Consider the following 20,037-nt stretch of genomic DNA (forward strand, 5'->3'; position numbering starts at 1 on the left):
TTTCTTACATGATGCATGCAATAGGTATGTTTGTATGACATTAAATATCACCCTTAATAGAACTGATATACACATCGCTCGTATTTACGAAGTAAGTCAGAGGTATATATGTGATTCCTTTAAGATACCAATTGGTATAATATCAAGGGGTGTGGCTTCACCGCGAATTATCCATGACTACACATGGGGTTCAACGACTAACCATGACCTTGACTATTTTTATGTCGTACGTGTGGGTGTGCATAAAAATGTTGCAAGAAGCGGCCATCATCTAATCTCAGAGTACTTAGTATGATGTGTCTCATCTCCCCGAGTGTAGAGGCACAATAGGGAGTACCCTTAAGTTTGATTTTCACTTCGAGCACAATGCATGATGTGGTTAATTGGTACAATCATGATGCAACAATGAGGTTAACCAAACATTATCATAAATCAATATAGCAGAGTCGCCACTGACCACTATGGGTACTACGACCTCCGGATGCAGGGTTTCAATCCACCTTGCGAGCAGGATTCGTTTGATTCTGGCTCCCTTGACGACAGGGGGTTTGGGATCATAATATATACACATTAAAAAACAAATGGAGTCGCCACCTAGGATTCGGGTCTAGGACCCAGTGTGAGTAGCCCCATCCAAGATGAATGGAAAGGGATTATATGATTCCATATAGTTTGGTCAGACAGTCTGGGTTAGTGGTTAGATTACGAGAGTGGGAAGGTATCAACATCCCATGTCGTTCGATTGAACCGGTCTTTCTACTAGATGCTCGATTTTGAACATTTTCCGATAATGATATTTATTATACCAACTTGTGAGGCTAATTTATGATGCATAAAATATGTAAAAATGAACACTAAACATGATACTTGCAACCAAAAATGGTAATGTGCATGTTAAAGTAAGTTACTTCAATATATGAAAATGAGCTGAAATGCTTTGCAGAAAAATAAAACAAAACACTATGTTTTTGTAAATAAAGTTTACTATTTATACTAATGCAAACTACTTTAATTGTCTACGTCATGCCAAAATGATAAAAATGGGAAAAGCATATACTTGCAATGAAATAAACAAAGTAAAAAAGAAATACCACAAATACAAAATGTGATGATGTCCCACGACTTAGATGGAAACAGACGATCGGCTTGCCTCTCTTTCATCGAACAGAGTAACAACTATGTAAGATAGGTTGGGTTACCTGAACTTCAATAGAGTAACAATTGTAACAAGGACTTTTATCACTAGGATCTCGAGCAAAGCAACGACATCGCTGGGGATTTCTCGAAACTATTGCCCGTTACTTGGATAGAGTAACGATACTAAATGGCCATAACAAGGATATCATGGGGAATGTTATGAAAGAAGGTGAGAAAAATGGGAAATGAAATATGGGTTATGGCCACTTGGAGCACGAGCAAGGTCTCAAGAGGCTAAAATATCGTAGGACATGGGATATAGGGAGGGTGGGTCACTAGAGAGCACGTACATACATTCAAAATAGGCAAAAGCGAGTGAGAGAGATCGCTTCCCAAGGCTATGGGACCTCCTCCCGAAGTGGGACTTGACAGCCCTGTAGAGACCGCGATCATGTAGAGTACGAATTTTCGTTCCCGTAGGGCTGTAGATATTCCGCAGCACCGCGGCTTTTTTTGAGGGGGGAGGGGGCAGGGGTTGTGCCTTTTTTGGATGTTTTCACATGCGTTCGACTGCGAGTGAGGATCCAATATTGGCCCATGACCAATTGTCGTCATCGCCATGAGCAAGTGACGATTTCCAGCGTCTATAGTAAGTAGTGTAGAGTGAACAAATAATTTCGATTACAACACATTCTTATAATCGGGTTGGTTTCAAACAGATTAACCCTCATTTCAAATAAATGTATCGATACGATTGATTGCAAATCAACTAAATTTATTCCAAAAAAATTAAAAAGTTAGTTTGACAAGTTTTATTATATATATAATGGCTATTCAAAGTTGGGAAAGAGTAGTTGGTAGAATAGGTATTTCTATTCCTCTTTGAAGAAACATAAGATTGACATACTTGGGATGCCTGTGCGCGTACCCTATAAAGGAATATAGAGAAGCCCCCACTTTTGTATTTCAATAGTGGCATCTGGATCTCTCATTCCATCAAAACAAAGTATTCCCTCCCTTTTGCTAGCTGACTCTTCCTCCCTAACTTGTTTGCCAGGCTTTGGACGAGGGATAAGGTCAAGTCATCCTACCTCCACAATTCCTCGCCTCTACTTGTGCTTGCCATGTCTTAACCACTCATATGAGGCGTTCCTTTCAGGATATCGCAATTTAGTATAAAAGGCCTTAGCCTGGTGTCTTATTCACATATCGCAATATTTGCATAACAGCCTCCCAATGGTCAAATTGAGTTTGAGCGGTTGAGCCATGAACTGGCTAACCACACTGACTGGGAAAGCAATGGTCTTTCCCATAACATCTCAAGATAAAATATTCTGTATTGAGACGCATAACACAATTGTTCTACTTAATTGCACTGCAATCAAAGGCGCTTTGGCTACCTTTCACACCAAGAAGGGATATTTGTACAAGAGAAGGATGAAACTAGGGTAGTATATATCATGTGAATAGTGAAGTAGTATTTGATTTTGAGTAATGGCTACAATGACTAACACAAGGCCTTACAAAGTAAATTAACGGGTACCTTTAATAAGAAACAAAATATTATGAGATGGGGTGGACGATTCATGAGAGAACATATGAATAAATTTGAGGACGAAATTTGGTAAAACTAATAGAAATTTTTTCCCTAAGCGCCTATGTTCATGTTACACATCATCATATTTTGTGGCACAATTAGGTAAAGCGTATAGAAATTATATAGTTGTTATGTAGTCCAAAAAATAATGAAAAATGGTTTCTACAATAAGAACTCTAGACATTGGAACATGAATGGATGACAATCATGACATGGCTATTTTAACCATTGGATAGAGAGGTCATAATTTACATTAATCACATATCAAATTTAGAGTCCAATTGAATCAAATATCCTCTCGTGTATCAATATTCCTATGTATGTGTCTGTTTACAACCAACATTTAGATCAATACTTTGGGATCTCTCCCACAACCTTGGATTTGCAAAGCTATATTGTGTCAATTGGTAAACTCCAATAGAATTGAAATTGTTGGCGCTTGAAGTTGACGTATAAAGAAAGTTCATACATTCAGCTTGTAGGAATTAGGTTAAAAAGGGGGTGATGAACCCAAGACTATTTAGACCAATCAGGTGCTACCACGTGTATCAGTCCAAGAAGGGGCCGTCCTAGGCCCAGAAGAGAACCAACACAGACACGAACCATAGGCGCGGCTCCCAGAGACGCGGGCTCCCAGGTGCGGCCTCACAGGCGTAGCCTCCACAAGCGCGGCCTCCTATAGGCGCGACCCCCTTTTCACCAAGTTCCACGTCACATAACCTTCGCGGACGTCACCAAGCCTATGCTCCAACCATCACAGCAGACATACGCCATCTCCAGGACTCTAGGCCACCGCCTAGAAGTCACGTCACCCTAACGGACTCTAACACCAAAGGTGCTATCATTACCCGTCGGTGTCTATCTATTAAGGATCCCAACATCACTGGGATACTCCCTTCCGCAAGGAGGTGACAAGCCATGGAAGAGCCCTGCTACCCAGGGTCTCTATCTACTCTACGGCTCATTCGCCATCAAACTGGGACTTTCCACACCGCCATACTCCGCTATAAAAAGGAAGGTATGCGACTCCATCAACCCATCTTGAATTCTAATTATTCATCTGTTTGCTCAGAGAGATCTAACTTAGGCATCGGAGAGTCCTAGGTCGAAACCACACCGGTTCTCCTTTGTCACCCAAGGTCTTTTGTAGGTTACGACGCTTGAAGGACCGCTGAACGATTTCTTAACGCAACAGATTGGCGCAGTCGGTGGAAACGACGCTAGCCATTACCTTTACTAGCCAATTTCCATATCTATTGAACCATGGCACCACGAGGTAGGAAGATCGCTCCCTCCACCAACAATGCCCCGAGGGAGGGGAATGGATCACCTCCTCCAGAGAGCTCACGTCACAGAGCCAATGACCAGGACCATGTCTCTCTAGAGAGGGAGGTCCCAAACGATGATCAAGTTGCGGTAGTCGAACCCAACAATGAAGTGGTGATGGAGATGGTACCTGACCCCAATGCCCCAGCAACTATGGGTCAGATCAATGACCTACATCGACAGATCCTCGAGGATCAACGACTCTTCCACGACTACCTAAGGCAGTGTGCAACATCACACCGTTGTAGGATGACCCTCGACTGGAACTGAGCCCCAGGAGGTCCCCTCCCAAGGGTGACAGATCAAAGAGGCACACCAAGCAGCGGGGAGAGCCTTCCCAACCTAGGGGGCAATCGACGGATCCTCCAGCACAGTCGAATCAAGGGAGAACACCATCACATCGATCCGTGGTACCTAACCCTGAAAGGGTCCATCCGAAGGTCGGTGTTTGATGGTCGAATAAGAGGAAGTTATGTACCAGGGCAAAGCCAGACTTATCGTGAAGCAAGCCCCTCGCGGTCAAGATAAGATTCATCACGACGTGACCCTTCACCATCTCGCCAACAGTCGAGATGGGAAGGGACTTCTAGGAGAGGACGCGAACGACTAGTCAGACGTGAAGGACAAACACGGGATGAAGACCTAGATAAGGGACTCCGAGAGTTGGACGAGAAGCTAGAAGGGTTGAAGAAGTAGACCAAGGGTGAGACACACTCAATCCCTGGACAACACCCCTTCTCAAAAGAGATCATGTCAGCCTTACTCCAATCCAGGTTCAAGTTTCCCACCTTTGAACTCTATAGTGGTATCATCGACCCTAATGACCATATCAACTACTTCAACGGGATGATGACCCTCTATGGTGGATCGGACGTGGTATCCTATCAAGCATTCCCTGTATCCCTTAAGGGTGCAGCGACCTCATGATTTTCCAGACTGCGACCATGGCCGATTGGGTCATTTGCAGAACTATGCAAACAGTTCGTGACCCTCTTCTAGAGTAGCGTAAAGCAAAAGAAAACCACAGTCAATATATTGAACGTGATACAAAACCCTAGGGAGTCCTCCAGGGAGTATGTCAGCAAGTTCACCAAGGAGTCCTTATAAGTCAGAGGAGACCTAGACGACCAGACCCAGCATGCTGCCTTGGCTGGGGGCATCCGAGACATAGAGTTGATCAAGGACCTGGCACGTCATGAGACCAGGATTATGAAGGAGCTCCTAGAGCGATGCAACGAGTTCGCCAATATGGCCGAGATAGTACAAGCTCCAAAGAAGGCAATCGAAGTCAAGCCACAAGACAATAAAAGGTCAACACCAGAGGACCGTAAAGATAATAAGAAGTCAAGGATCGAGCGTCGACAAGAGAAGGGCGACCGCCCATCTGGGAGAAGTGATTGTCGCCCAGAGAGGAGTGAGAGAGTAGGCAGTCCAGAGTTCACACAACTAAACACCACCAGGTCCCAAATCCTTATGCAGATCCAGGACCGTGACCTAATTCGATTGCCACGACCCATGCTAGCAGGGCCTGAGAAGCGCAACCCAAACAAGTACTGTCTCTTCCACAAGGACTATAGGCATGACACATAAAACTGCTACCAACTGAAGAGGGAGATAGAAGGCCTTGTGAGAGCAGGCAGTTTGAACAAATACATGAAGGGGAAACCTGATGGCCGTTCGGGCCAAAGAGACAGAGGGCGTGATCTAGAAAGAGAAGAACCAAGAAGGGAAGAAAGGAGAGCAGACCGAGATACAGAGAGAGACCGAACTGACGAAAGAAGAGACGCGTCGGAGCCCAGCGGCACCAAGGGAGCCCCCATCCTCGCAGTACTTGGAGGACCAGGGCAGGAATCAACCAGGAAGGCCAAAGCCCATGCCAGGTTCATGGGAGTGGCAGAGAAGCCAAGTAAGATAGCAAAGACCGAGACGATGATCTCCTTCTCGGATGCAGACTTGAAAGGGGTGAGCTTTCCACATGAGGATGCCCTGGTAGTACAGGTGGAGGTAGCAAACCGACCTGTGCACAGGGTGTTGATAGATACAGGAGCATCAGTAGATGTACTCTCCCTGGAAGCCTACCGACAGTTCGGGTTCGGAGACGATCAACTCAAGCCAGAGCTCAACTACCTCCATGGATTCTCGGGCGCTATCGCCTCCATTAGAGGCACCATAGAATTGTCCGTCACCTTCGGAGTACATCCTCACCAGGTAATGATCATGGTAAACTTCATGGTCGTCATATCCGTGGTGTCATTCAACGACCTCTTAGGGTGCCCATCTCTGGTAGCCCTTAGAGGTGTCATGTCTCCACTCCACCTGAAGATGAAGTTCCCCACTGACAACAAAGTAGGTGAAGTCCGAGGCGACCAGAAGAAAGCCAGAGAATGCTACGCCACCTTCTTGAAGAAGAACAATAGCAACACACGGGGGATGTCACTATGTATAGAGAACCTGGTCAGTGACTAGAGAGATGAACTAATAGAGAAGAGAGGAAGGCCGGTGGAGGACCTTGTCCCATGGCCACTCAGCAAAGATGACCCTTCCAAGGTAGTACAGGTTGGCTCATTATTGAGCGATGAACAGAAAAAAGAACTGGAATACCTCCTCCAAGCCAACATGGATGTCTTCGCATGGTCGACCGACGACATGCCATGCATACCTAGATCCATAGCAGAGCACAGGCTGCATGTAGACCCAACTAGGAAGCCCATCCAATAGAAGAGGCGAAACTTCACCCTCGATCGACAGGCAGCTATCAAGGAAGAGGTAGAAAAGTTGAGCCAATCAGGGTTCATCAGGGAAGAGAAGTTCTCTACCTGGCACGCGAACATGATCATGGTACCCAAACCTAATGGGAAGTGGAGAATGTGCGTCGACTATACTGAGCTGAATAAAGCATGCCTAAAGGACGAGTACCCACTACCTAGGATTGATCTGCTGATCGACGCCACCACCGGACATGAGATGTAGAGTTTCATGGACGCATACTCTGGTTACAACTAGATCCTCATGCATGAGGATGATGAGTCTTACACCGCATTTTGAACGGACAAGGAGAACTACTACTACCGTGTCATGTCGTTTGGGCTGAAGAATGCAGGGGCCACCTGCCAAAGGATGGTCAATAAAATGTTCGAGGAATAGATCGGGCACAACATGGAGGTGTACATAGACGACATGGTCGTGAAAAGTGTCCAAGCCCATCAACACCTATCCGACCTGGAAGAGGCATTCATGATATTGAGAAGGAACCAGATGAGATTAAACCCTGCAAAATACGTTTTCAGAGTAAAGTCAGGAAAGTTTTTGGGGTTCATGGTCTCAGTACGCGGAATTGAAGCCAACCCATCCAAGATCAAAGCCATCCAAGAGATGGCACCACCTCGGATGGTCAGGGAAGTACAGAGGCTGAATGGAAGGATCGCCGCCTTTTTAAGGTTCGTGTCACGGTCAGGAGACAAGTGCATGCCGTTCTTCAAGACGTTGAAGAACCTCCGAAGTCTTAAAGACTTTGCATGGATGGAGGAGTGTCAAAAAGCGTTTGAAGAGCTGAATGCGTACCTCGAGAATCCTCCACTGCTTGGGCAACCAAAACCCAATGAAGAGCTACAGATCTACCTGGCTGCGACCCCAGTCCCAGTGAGTGCGGTACTATTGAAGGAAGAGGGTACGATACAGAGACCCATCTATTATGTCAGTCATGTACTAATTGACGCAAAGACCAGGTACACCAGGATTGAGAAGGTAGCCTACGCTCTGGTGATCGCGGCTAGGAAGCTACGACCATACTTCCAAGCCTATACTATCATAGTCCTCACCGACCTACCACTGAAGAAAATACTGCACAAGCCAGACGTCTCTGGACGGTTGGTTGGTTGGGCAGTAGAGTTGAGTGAACACGACATCAGGTTCCAGCCCAGGACGGTCATCAAAGGCCAAGCCTTGGCAAACTTCGTCACTGAATGCACCCTACCTGAGATCGAGCCAGATGCAGAAGGACCAGACGAGCATGAACGAGGATCGTGGGAGATGTACGTGGATGGTTCGAGTAACGCCATAGGAAGCAGGGTTGGCTTCCTACTCACTAGCCCCAAAGGATTTCGAATCCAATACGCTCTCCGCTTCACCTTCCCAGCATCCGACAACGAAGCAGAGTATGAGGCACTACTGGCTAGACTCCGGGTGGCCAAAGCCATTCAAGTCACACACCTATCCATTCGGAGTGACTCCCAGCTAGTGGTAAATCAGGTGAATGGAGAGTATGAGGCGAAGGTCGAGCGAATGACATCATATCTAGCACGTGCTCAGGAATTGATCGGGGGGTTCATGAAGTTTGAGATGGCTCGAGTTCCCAGGATCGAGAACACCACCGTTAACGCCCTGTCCAGGCTAGCCAACGATGAGCTCTGCAACCTGGCTAGTGCCATCTACGTCAAAAACTACCTACAGAATGATGTCTTACCAGAAGACAAGGTCGAAGCAAGGAAGATAAGAATGAGAGCTGCAAAGTACATCGTCATGGACGGAATACTATACAATAGGGGGCAACAACACCACTACTTCGGTGCTAGGACCCAAGGGGGAAGCCCAATATGCCCTGATAGAGGTACATGAAGGGATTTGTGGAAGCCATATGGGAGGAAGAGCCCTAGCCTATAAAATCCTCCGCCAGTGGCTCTACTAGCCAATAATGTAAGAGGAAGCCATACAGTACGTCAAGGACTGCGAGCAATGCCAGTTATTCGCCCCAGTACCCCATCTACCTGCCACCAAGCTGACATCGATCCTTAACCCCATTCCCTTTGCTATGTGGGGGGTGGACATCTTGGGTGACTTCACAACAACATTTGGCAACCGCAAGTACTTGGTGGTCGCCATAGACTACTTCATCAAGTGGGTAGAAGCCAAGCCATTGACCAGGATCACAGAGAATGAAATGGAGAAGTTCGTCCATGACGACATCATCTACAGGTTCGGGGTACCAAAGATAATAGTCTCAGACAATGGAAAGCAGTTTAACAACCCCAAGTTCAGAGCCTTCTATCACAGCTACAACGTTGACTATCGACCTATTTCAGTAGTATACCCACAAGCCAATGGTCAGGTGGAGGTGACAAACATAACACTGCTAGATGGAATAAATAAAAGACTAGAAGGAGCCAAAGGGAAGTGGGTCGAGGAACTACTGAGTGTTATGTAAGGACACCCACAGGAGAAAGCCCATTCTGCCTAACACATGGCACAAAACCACTAGCTTCAGTAGAGGTCCTTGCCATGTCCCACAGAGTACTGCACTTCAATGAGAGAACCTACACCGACAGACTGCGAGCAAACCTGGACTTCCTAGATGAGGTACGAGAGAAGATACTATTGAGAAACGTGGCATACCAGCAGCGAACAACCAAGTACTACAACGCCAGGGTGCGAGAGCGCTTATTCCATCAGGGGGACCTAGTCTTACCGAGAGCAAGTGCATCACAGCCAAGGAAAGAAGGAAAACTATCAGCAAATTGGGAAGGACTTTACATAGTTTTCAAGCAGATACGTCCAGGGACATACCACTTGAAAACTCTGAGGGGCAAGAAGGTAGACCGTACCTAGAACTCAGAACACCTAAAGATATACTATCAGTAGAAGTAACAGCAACAAGCAAGCAGCAAGCAAGCACTAAGCAACCACCAAGGCCAAGGGCCAAAAGAGAAGAAAGCCAACAAAAAGTCACACTATTCTATGTTGCTTAAAGATAAACACATGAGGGGCACCAAAAAGACAAATGTCAAATGAGTGCAAGGAAGAGACAAGATTTCAAAAAAGGTGGAAGGCAAAAAGTAAGAGAGAAAGAGATGATGAGAAACAGTAAGAAGTGAAAAGTGGAAAGGGAAGAGAGAAGGAAGGAGATATATACATACCTACCCAAAAAGAAGAAGAAAGAGTGTGGGAGGAGAGGCTTGAACCTACAACCTCTCCCACCTCACCAAGAGGGATTTACATGCAATCCCCTAAAGAGAAGCTTGTTCACAATGAACCCCTCACTGCATAAAAGCATTACTCTCTTAGACATTCTGTTCTAAGAGAGTGGGGGGCAAATGATGAACCCAATATTATTTAGACCAATTAGGAGTTGCCACGTATCAGTCCAAGAAGGGGCCGTCCTAAACCCAGAAGAGAACTAACACAGACACGAACCGCAGGCGCGGCCTTCACAGGTGTGGCTCCCAGGCCTATGCTCCAACCATCACAACAGACATATGCCATCTCCAGGACTCTAGGCCACTGCCTAGAAGTCACGTCACCCTAACAGACTCTAACACCAAAGGTGCTATCACCACCCGCAGGTGTCTATCTATTAAGGATCCCAACACCACTGGGATACTCCCTCCCGTAAGGAGGCGACCAACCATGGAAGAGCCCTGCTACCCAGGGTCTCTCTATCCACTCTACGGCTGACTCGCCATCAAACTGGGACTCTCAACACCACCATACTTTGTTATAAAAAGGAAGGTTTGCGACTCCATTAACCCATATTGAATTCTAATTATTCATCTGTTTGCTCAGAGAGATCTAACTTAGGCATCGGAGAGTCCTAGGCCGGAACCACACCGGGTCTCCCTTGTCACCTAGGGTCTTTTGCAGGTTACGACACTCGAAGGACCGCTGCGCGATTTCTTGATGCAACAGGGGGTGTGGGGGGGGGTGAATGATGTACACATTATTGGTACCACACGATATATAATGATTTCTTTCCTCATATCACTCTCTACATTATCTTTCCACCTTGACCATATATATGAATCCCTAATATACAAATCAACTTTATTTCTTTTTTCTTTTTTCTCATGTCACTCTATATATTATCTTTCATCCTTGACCATATGAATCCATAATATACAAATCATGAAACATTCTTCGTGTGTTCATTGTCTTAGTGTGGGGATGCCAATACATGCAGACAACGTATAGATCCATCTTCCCTCCCCCCGCACTAAAAAAAAGCAATAAAGTTTAGAAAAAGGATTTTGTCCGAGAACATGGCTCATGCACCTAAACACAGGATGGAGCAAAATGATCGCTCCACCCCTATAAAATGTGGAAATCCCACCCTTGTGATATTTATATGTGTGCTCCATTGGCCCTTTAGCTGGCATAGCACGTTTAGGGACAGAAAAACCTTTTTTCATAAAGTATTTTGAAACATGCAAACATGGAATCATGTCCTATATGGATTCAAATATTATTCTATACTGACTACTGTTGATGGAATTTGGTAAACACTGGAAACGTCTGGACGAAACGAGTCGGTTCAACTAAAATTTTGTTTCCATTTTGTTTTTTTGTGCAGTTTTGGAATGGTTCTTAGTTTTGATCGTCCAAAGGGCAGGTTTAGCGGGCCACACGTGGATTCATGACGTGAGTCTAATAAACACAACCAGACGGTCCAGAGTTGAATTTGGTCCAGTTCTATAATACCGACAGAACCGCTCAGTAAATCAAAACTCATTATCTTTAGGTTTCTCTACCGTCGGATATCATAAACACGGGGAGACACGATATCAAAACTCATTATCGTTAGGTTTCTCTACCGTCGGATTTGATAAACACTGGGAGACACGAGATGGGAACCAAATCAACGGTATAAGTCTCAGGTCTATGATTACTATTTATGTTTCTTCATATACCTAAGTATCATTTAAAAGCATAATACCCATCTAGAGTTCTCGAGCCCCACCGTCCAACCTTCTAGGGTTCTCGAGTGCGAGGGGCAATTCCAAATTAATTTTCAACCCAAAATGAGGTTTCTTTTCATGGGTGGAATTTTTTTTGGAGGATTCTAGAAGAAGAGAGCCCTAATATTGAACTCGATGCCTGGAATTCTCTCCAAAGCATACAAAATTTCCGCGAAAGCTTGAAGGTACATTCAGATAAGAACCCTAATTTTCGCAATTTCTACCCGGCAATTCTTATGCTCTGAGAGGTTTTAGCTTTGCAGATCTGTAAAATTTTCAGCTATTCTGAAATTTAAACCGTTTTCGTTCAGTCTAAGGTGTTCATATAGTGTATGCGAATACCTTATTTCGTTCATGCTCCGTTATAGAATTTTCCTCTATTCTGCTCTTTATTCGGTCTGTTGAAAACCCTAGAAAATTGACGCCGGTCTTTGTCAATAGAGCCTGTGTAGGTTCGTGATCAGATCGGATTTTTGGAAGGTCTATTGGATATTTGATAATGAGGACCTTCTTTCTTTAATTGATTTACATTTAGTTAATTTTTTTATTCGAAGTATTACTCGTACGTGAATAATGCTGTGTTTCATGTTCTTTCCGGCTTTAGATTGTGACTAATTCCTATTATTGCACTTTTGTTTAGATCGTTGATTGTTGGCCGGGAGTGACCAATTTGTCAAACGGACTGATTTTGTTCCGGCGAAAATGAGCGTTGTTGGTTTTGATTTGGGTAACGAAAGCTGCATTGTTGCTGTTGCTCGGCAACGAGGCATTGATGTTGTTCTTAACGATGAATCAAAACGGGAAACTCCTGCTATCGTCTGCTTTGGTGAGAAGCAGCGGTTCATTGGAACAGCTGGGGCCGCTTCCACGATGATGAACCCTAAAAACTCGATCTCTCAGATAAAGCGTATGATCGGGAGGCAGTTTTCTGATCCCGAGTTTCAGCGTGATATTAAATCCTTACCTTTTACAGTTACGGAAGGGCCGGATGGTTTTCCATTAATTCACGCTCGATACCTTGGAGAAACAAAGGTCTTTACCCCAACGCAGCTATTGGGGATGGTACTGTCGAATCTGAAGAGCATAGCAGAGAAGAATCTAAATGCGGCAGTAGTGGATTGTTGTATTGGAATTCCGGTGTATTTCACGGATCTTCAGAGAAGAGCTGTTTTGGATGCCGCTACAATAGCTGGTTTGCATCCTTTACGTCTGATGCATGAGACGACATCCACAGCCTTGGCTTATGGAATATACAAGACTGATTTGCCCGAGAATGACCAATTAAATGTCGCATTTGTTGACATTGGCCACGCATCTATGCAAGTATGCATTGCAGGCTTCAAGAAAGGTCAGCTGAAGGTTCTCTCACATGCATTTGACCGGTCTCTTGGAGGTAGAGATTTCGATGAAGCTTTGTTCCAGCACTTTGCAGCAAAGTTCAAGGAAGAGTACAAAATTGACGTTTTCCAAAATGCACGGGCATGCCTTAGGCTGCGTGCGGGTTGTGAGAAGCTGAAGAAGGTACTCAGTGCAAATCCAGAGGCACCATTGAACATAGAGTGCTTAATGGATGACAAAGATGTCAGAGGCTTCATCAAGAGGGAGGACTTTGAGCAGCTCAGTGTTCCAATTTTGGAGCGTGTGAAGGTACCTTTACAGAAGGCTCTTGCAGATGCGGGAATAACTGTTGACAATGTCCATGCAGTAGAGGTTGTTGGTTCAGGGTCACGTGTTCCCGCAGTCATCAGAATATTGACTGAATTCTTTGGAAAGGAACCAAGGCGTACAATGAATGCCAGTGAATGTGTTGCCCGAGGTTGTGCACTTGAATGTGCAATCCTCAGTCCAACATTCAAAGTGCGGGAGTTCCAGGTAATATATTTTTCTATGTTTATTGGTTTCATTTTGGTCGATGTGTTTTGAGCTTGTTGATTAATCTAATCCAATAATTGGAAGGTTGAAACAAATCAGGTGCTTGCAAGTTAGAGCTGATTTCCTGAGCACTTGATAATTCTTCTGAAGATAATTGGTGAAATAAATTTACTTTCCTAGTTAGAACATTTTTTAAATTAAGTTGAGAATGATTGCAGAAAAAGAGGGGAGGGGTTGTTGAGAAATTGAGAATGCTAGTGAAGGTCCTGTCTATGCATGATGAGTAGGTAGGTGGGGTGTGGGGGAGGGAGTGTGTGAGAGATACTTGGAGGGGTGGTAAGAGTGAAAGGTCTTGGTGGGTGGCTGAGGAATAGGTAGTTTCCCTAACAAAGATGGAAGATTGAGAGAGATAAATGGGGTACTTTCCTAATAAGGGAGGAAAGAGGGGGGAAGAGATATGGTCATTAGTTTAATATGAGTGGCCTTAATTGAAAGGTTAGTGTCTGTAAGTTTCCTAAATCTAAAGATTGTTATCTGTTGGGTAAAAATGAAACATCCTTTATGCTCATCATCCAAACCTTCACGTAAACAGCTTGTAGAAATGAAGTCTAGTATGTTAATGCCTTTTTGTATCTCTTCTCTATGTGATTGATAAGTGCCAACTCATATTTCCGCAATTTGAGATAGGAATGCTTACTGCTTGCTAACCAATGGTTGTTATCTTCAGATAAGCTATTATTTTGTTTCACTGCTTTAGGCTTTATTGACTGTTTATTTAGTGATCAGATTATTTTTTTATTATTTTTTTTAATGTTAGCATGGTTTTCAATATTTTTTTTTGTGACAACGTTGAAATCTTTCATGAACTTATTGACCTGCCCAACCTGGAACAAAGAAATTACCCATTTTATAAAATACAATTATGTTTCTAATTGAGTTAACTTCTAATGGGTGTGAATGTGTGCTCTTACTGTGTATTTGGACAAGGTGTACATGGGCCAGGCTCGTGCTGGACTGGGCTTTATTACCCCAGCTTAGCCTGAGAATAAGTGGGCTGGGATGTCTGGGTGCACTTGGTATAACTTCGGTGGTGTGGGTTTGAGCCCCCTTCCCTCTCCTCTTCCGCCCAACACCAACCAAAATAAAATAAAAAAAAGGCCTGGAGCTATCTAGGATAATGTTTGGGAAAATATTTGACACTTTGGAGTAGTTTGGTATTTTGCTCTTTTACTTTTTCTTCCCTCATAAGATACACTTCCCCATTCTTTTGTGAGGGTCATTTATTGTAAGTATTGAGTTACTGTTAGAATTACTTGTGAGAATGAAAGAAGTACTTCAGAAAATTAGTCAATTGAGGAAGTCAGATGAAGCAGATTGCTTCCTTAGCGTCTGGCTTGTTTTAGCATTTTTCTTTTATATAAATAATAAATGCACTTTAGTCCTCGAGCACGAAAGCCACTTTAGTCCTTGAGCATAAAAGCCTGGGCCTGGTGGGCTGGACTTGGACATTCCTTACATAGCTGGTACAGTTATTTACCCTTCTATTCCCAAACCAGTGTGAGCACAATAAGTCCCTTTGTTTGTGCAATCTTAATGTCTTTTTGCAATAGATGATCTGTTTTTAAAAAATGTAAAACTGACACCCAAAATGTTTACTACTATTTGTCAAATATTTTAATTTTTTTGCTATTGTTGTTGCATTTGTATATTATTCCAATTTGTTAGTGATGGTGTTTAATTGTTGGTTTCATCTTGATATTACAAGTGGCTCTGCTTTGATTTATTCTAATTCTTACTGTTCAATAAGGCAAAGCATTTTCATCATTTGCACCTGCAAAAGTTATTCTTTCTTCTTAAGCAAGTTAGCGTGGACATCGTACTGGTTTGCCAGTCTTGTTATTAATTATTGTGTTTTTGTCTCTTCAGGTCAATGAGTGCTTTCCCTTCCCAATTGCCTTGTCATGGAAAGGGTCTGCACCTGATTCACAAAATGGTGCCACCGATCATCAGCAAAGCACCATAGTCTTCCCCAAGGGAAATCCAATACCCAGTGTCAAGGCCTTGACATTTTATAGATCAGGAACATTTACAGTTGATGTTCAATATGCTGATGTGAGTGAATTGCAGGCACTGGCAAAGATCAGCACTTACACGGTAACTGAGCTGCCAATGGGGTTCATTTATTGACTTAAGTTTTATAATGTATGTGCAACATTTCTTTTCTCACTTGCATTCTGAATGTGCCCAGATTGGTCCATTCCAATCTGCAAAAGGTGAACGTGCAAAAGTGAAAGTGAAAGTTCGCTTGAATCTGCATGGCGTTGTGTCTATTGAGTCAGCAACAGTAAGTGCTGGACATAACAGTAGCTTAATTTAAATTCCATTTGTTTGCATTTTCCTCAGATTTTTATGCGAATCTTTATTTCAGCTTCTGGAGGAAGAAGATGTGGAAATCCCAGTTGTAAAGGAGTCAGCAAGGGAGACTACAAAGATGGAAACTGATGAGGCTCCTGCTGATGGTGCACCTGCTGCTGCAGGTGAAAATGATATAAACATGCAAGATGCAAAAGGTAGCACTGATGCATCTGGTGTTGAAAATGGTGCTCCTGGGTCTGGGGATAAGCCTGTGCAGATGGAAGCAGATGCAAAGGTTGGTTATTCTTTTCTTATTACGCATCTTTTTTTTTTATTTCCTGTGGTCTTTTTTTTTTCCTTCACATTTTTTGCTTCACTTGGTTTAGTTTAGGACCCAGTTTGGATGGTATCCATTTGCTTCTTCTTGAAACTGTTTTTAACATTGTCTGCAACCTAGTTAACAATTAAATTTGAACCTTAAAAAGAGTGGCTAATTTTCATGTGTGTGTGTGATGTGACATACATGGTGATATTTAGTGAGTCTGGTTGTGCTTCACAGCCTTCACTACACCTTTGGTGGTTTATAAATGCACAATCACCATGCTATACAGGGTATTCTTTGGCTGGTTAGCTACATAGTAAGTTATAGGATTTTGGTTGGTTTATGGTTTTCTAGATGGGTAGTGTAGAAATCTACAGCTTGGCAGTTTCAGCCATACAAGGGAAGGAGATGGCCGAGACAGACTGCCCATCAGATGGTTGATGCGCAGAGAGTCCGAGTTGATCGTGCTGTCCCAGTTCATGGTTCAAAATTTCAACCTAGAATTTTTTGCAAAATAATTTGGCTTTGACATTAGTCGAAATGAAATGCCTATGCAAAACACAGGGGAGTCCATATATCGGTGAAATTTCATTTCACTTGGCAAAATTTTGATCATTTCGTCTTATTTCAGCGAATTTTTTAACAGGGCCCTTATAAAAAAAACAAGATTTCAATGAAATTTTGAGCTTTGCCCCTCTTTCTCCCCAGGGCTTTTTATTTTCGGTAAAATATCAAAATTTGTACCACCTGCAGGCCTTCTGTGATGGATTTTGAGAGACTTTTCTAGCCAGAGGATTGGAGGATAACGTGGCCATCATTTCTTTTGGTTTTCTCCTTTTTTTTTTTTTTGTGGTCCTTCTGCCCTACCCCACAAAATCTAGTGATTCAAGCATGTGTAAACTTAAAGGCAAAATCTAGGTTTTGACAGGTGAAATGGCCATTTCAAAATTTCCAGTGTAATGTTGCAAATCTCGATGGCCAAATGCTAAAATATTTCGGTTCCAGTGGGGTGGAAATTCCACCGAAATCCGAATGTTTTAACCTCAAACAAGCTATTTACTACACTGCCTGTTGCATGCGGCCTGTAGGAGGTGGATAAATCAATGTTCAGGAGAACAGTTTTAAATTCAACTCCTCAATTCTGATGTGTGGTTGTATTAGAAGAAGATCAGTAACAACAGTTGTTGTGCTTAAACAATGATATAGAGCTTTGTCGTCGTGATTCCATCTGCAATGGTCCTCACCACGTCTAAGGTGACAAGTATTATAACATACATTACCATTTGTTGACTGCATACTAAATGTAGATCTGTAGATATTTTAATTTGTATTAGCGCTGGTATCACTGTGTTTCTTAGGAGGTTTTGGCCTGCTGTTAATATTTGCTTTTGCCAACATTTTTCTTGGAATTTATATCAGAAGCACCACAGGTATTGAAACAGAGTTCATTGATGTTGGAGTAGGAAGGAGGAAGAAAATCTTCCAGGTCATTTAGATTTCAATTCTTGGCATTGGGATCTGGTTCTACTTTTATTGGTTCTTCTCCAAACTTATATTATTGAATTGTGCTCTTCTAACTGTTTTTCGTATTTATTTTGTAACTACCGGAATTGTCTCTTTCATTTACCTTGAATTGAAGATATATGCGGTATACTTCTGTTAGTCGCTGGGTTGATATGAGCTTTTTATGCGGTATAGTTCTGTTTGTCTGCTGGGTTGATATGAGCTTATTTTTTTAATATATATATTTTAGTGTTATAATTGAGCTTGGTTATGCTTCAATTGTTATTTCCTGAATCTGCTCTGACCTAGATTTTGTTGTACATGCAATTTTTCCTCTTCAGGTTGAGGTTCCAAAAAAGAAGGTAAAGAAGACAAATATCCCGGTTACTGAATTTGTTTATGGGGGAATGCCACCTGTTGATCTGCAAAAAGCTGTGGAGAAAGAATTTGAAATGGCACTTCAGGACCGAGTGATGGAGGAAACAAAGGACAAGAAGAATGCGGTGGAGGCTTACGTATATGACATGAGAAATAAGGTATATCTATGCACACATGATAGATAGAGTTGTGTTGCACTTCATTGGCATATGTTCAATTGCTATGTGCCAAGTTGTTGATGTTATTTCTCTTGATTTTCCAGCTGAATGACAAGTATCAAGAATTTGTGACTTCTCCAGAGAGAGATGAATTTATTGCAAAACTACAGGATGTTGAGGATTGGTTGTATGAGGATGGTGAGGATGAAACCAAGGGTGTTTATATTGCTAAGCTGGAGGAGCTCAAGGAGGTAAGATTTCTTATTGTTCTGTGCAGTTGAACTTGCAGCAGTGATATGTGATATCTTCTGATATGGTTCAATGAATTAACAGCAAGGTGATCCCATTGAGGAGCGTTACAAAGAGAACTCAGAGAGAGGACCAGCTATTGAACAATTTACCTATTGTATCAACAGTTTCAGAGAGGCAGCATTCTCGAATGATCCTAAATTTGATCATATTGATGTAGCTGAGAAACAAAAGGTGAAGGGGTCCCCCCAATCCCTCCTTCCCAAACCTCCCAAAAAACTGAATTTCCCTTTTTGCCTACTTAATTTATCTGTTCATTTAAATACCAGATCACTGCTCTGACGTACTGGATAGAGACCACTTTCTGATAATGTTCATCCTTTGATATCTTGTAGGTGGTAAATGAGTGTGGCGAAGCAGAGGCATGGTTGAGAGAGAAGTGGCAGCAACAGGAAAGCCTCCCGAAATATGCTTCCCCTGTTCTGCTATCAGCTGATGTGAAAAGGAAAGCAGAAGCAGTTGACAGGTACAAGTGTTAAATTTAAATCCATCTCCGTGTGTCTTCTCCTGTAGGAAGAGACTTGGTTTATTTCTTTCTTCTTAACTTGTTCCTCCTATTACTAAATTGTGGTTGCTTGCTTACCCCCTTTTTTTAATTTTTTTTTTGTGGTTCTTGCTGTACAGGTTCTGCAGACCTATCATGATGAAACCTAAGCCAGCCAAGCCATCAACTCCAACTGAGGCACCTTCACCTTCACCCCAGGGCAATGAACCCCAAAGTAGCGAGTCTGGTAGTGAAAACAAAGAAGACAATGGTGAGGCATCGCCAACTGCTTCTGAGCCAATGGAAACTGAAAAGTCAGAGGGTGCTAAAAATCATGCGTAAGTTAATAGGGCATTTGTTTTGTGATTCATTCGAGTCAAAGATAGGTTCATTTTGTATTTTTATCGTTTCAGTTCGGGTGTGGATGAGGTCGAGGGTTGATATGGGATTCCCTACTTCTAAAGAATTAGTTATCATGTTTGAATTTATACAAACACCCGGTGGTCACCACCGTTTGTTATTACACCTTACGAGGAATCTCTAGAATCCGGTTTTCAAGAGGGATTTAAGAGAAAATATGAGACTTTGTTATGCTTATTTTACACTTACTGTGAGTAGATGCATTTTACGCATTCAACGCACTTTATTTATCTTCCAATGTATGCACCTTACCTATTCAAGAGGGACTTCTTCACAAGCTTTTTGTGGCTGGCCTTTCTATTTCTTTGATATGCAGCAAATGAGGATGGTCAAATCAATTCAAGTTTTGGGGGATGGGTTCATTTGAAGTAATTCTCAGAATGCAAGTCCAGCAGTTTTAGGCTTGAGCCCTCTTTGAGAGTCTTGAGAGTCCAGCAGTTTCATCTCATAAT

The 20,037-nt window shown here is 43.0% G+C and overlaps 1 protein-coding gene across 2 annotated transcripts; it reads left to right on the forward strand.

Annotated features, from left to right (window-relative positions):
* The first annotated feature begins 11,917 nt into the window (after positions 1 to 11,917).
* Positions 11,918 to 19,741, forward strand: LOC122650655 (heat shock 70 kDa protein 15-like). 2 transcript variants are annotated; one of them, XM_043844050.1, is made up of 10 exons: positions 11,918 to 11,969; positions 12,425 to 13,656; positions 15,583 to 15,810; positions 15,905 to 16,000; positions 16,085 to 16,306; positions 18,178 to 18,372; positions 18,477 to 18,623; positions 18,706 to 18,855; positions 19,017 to 19,147; positions 19,306 to 19,741. In XM_043844050.1, the coding sequence occupies exons 2-10, from the start codon at positions 12,487 to 12,489 to the stop codon at positions 19,505 to 19,507; spliced, it is 2,541 nt and encodes an 846-aa protein (XP_043699985.1). In that variant the 5' UTR covers positions 11,918 to 11,969; positions 12,425 to 12,486; the 3' UTR covers positions 19,508 to 19,741. The 2 variants fall into 2 exon arrangements, with proteins under 2 accessions (XP_043699985.1, XP_043699986.1); XM_043844051.1 differs by having other exon boundaries at positions 11,950 to 12,033; positions 12,424 to 13,656.
* Positions 19,742 to 20,037: the final 296 nt, after the last annotated feature.

This window comes from Telopea speciosissima, chromosome 2, assembly GCF_018873765.1.
Source record: "Telopea speciosissima isolate NSW1024214 ecotype Mountain lineage chromosome 2, Tspe_v1, whole genome shotgun sequence".
NCBI classification, from domain to species: Eukaryota; Viridiplantae; Streptophyta; class Magnoliopsida; order Proteales; family Proteaceae; genus Telopea; species Telopea speciosissima.

What these genes read in the sequence shown, in the direction of transcription:
- LOC122650655 (XM_043844050.1), top strand. Translation starts at nt 12,487, where the DNA reads ATGAGCGTTGTTGGTTTTGATTTGGGTAACGAAAGCTGCATTGTTGCT. An exon ending in TATATGACATGAGAAATAAG is followed by an intron (nt 18,373 to 18,476) that starts GTATATCTATGC and finishes TTGATTTTCCAG; the next exon opens with CTGAATGACAAGTATCAAGA. An exon ending in AAAGCAGAAGCAGTTGACAG is followed by an intron (nt 19,148 to 19,305) that starts GTACAAGTGTTA and finishes CTTGCTGTACAG; the next exon opens with GTTCTGCAGACCTATCATGA.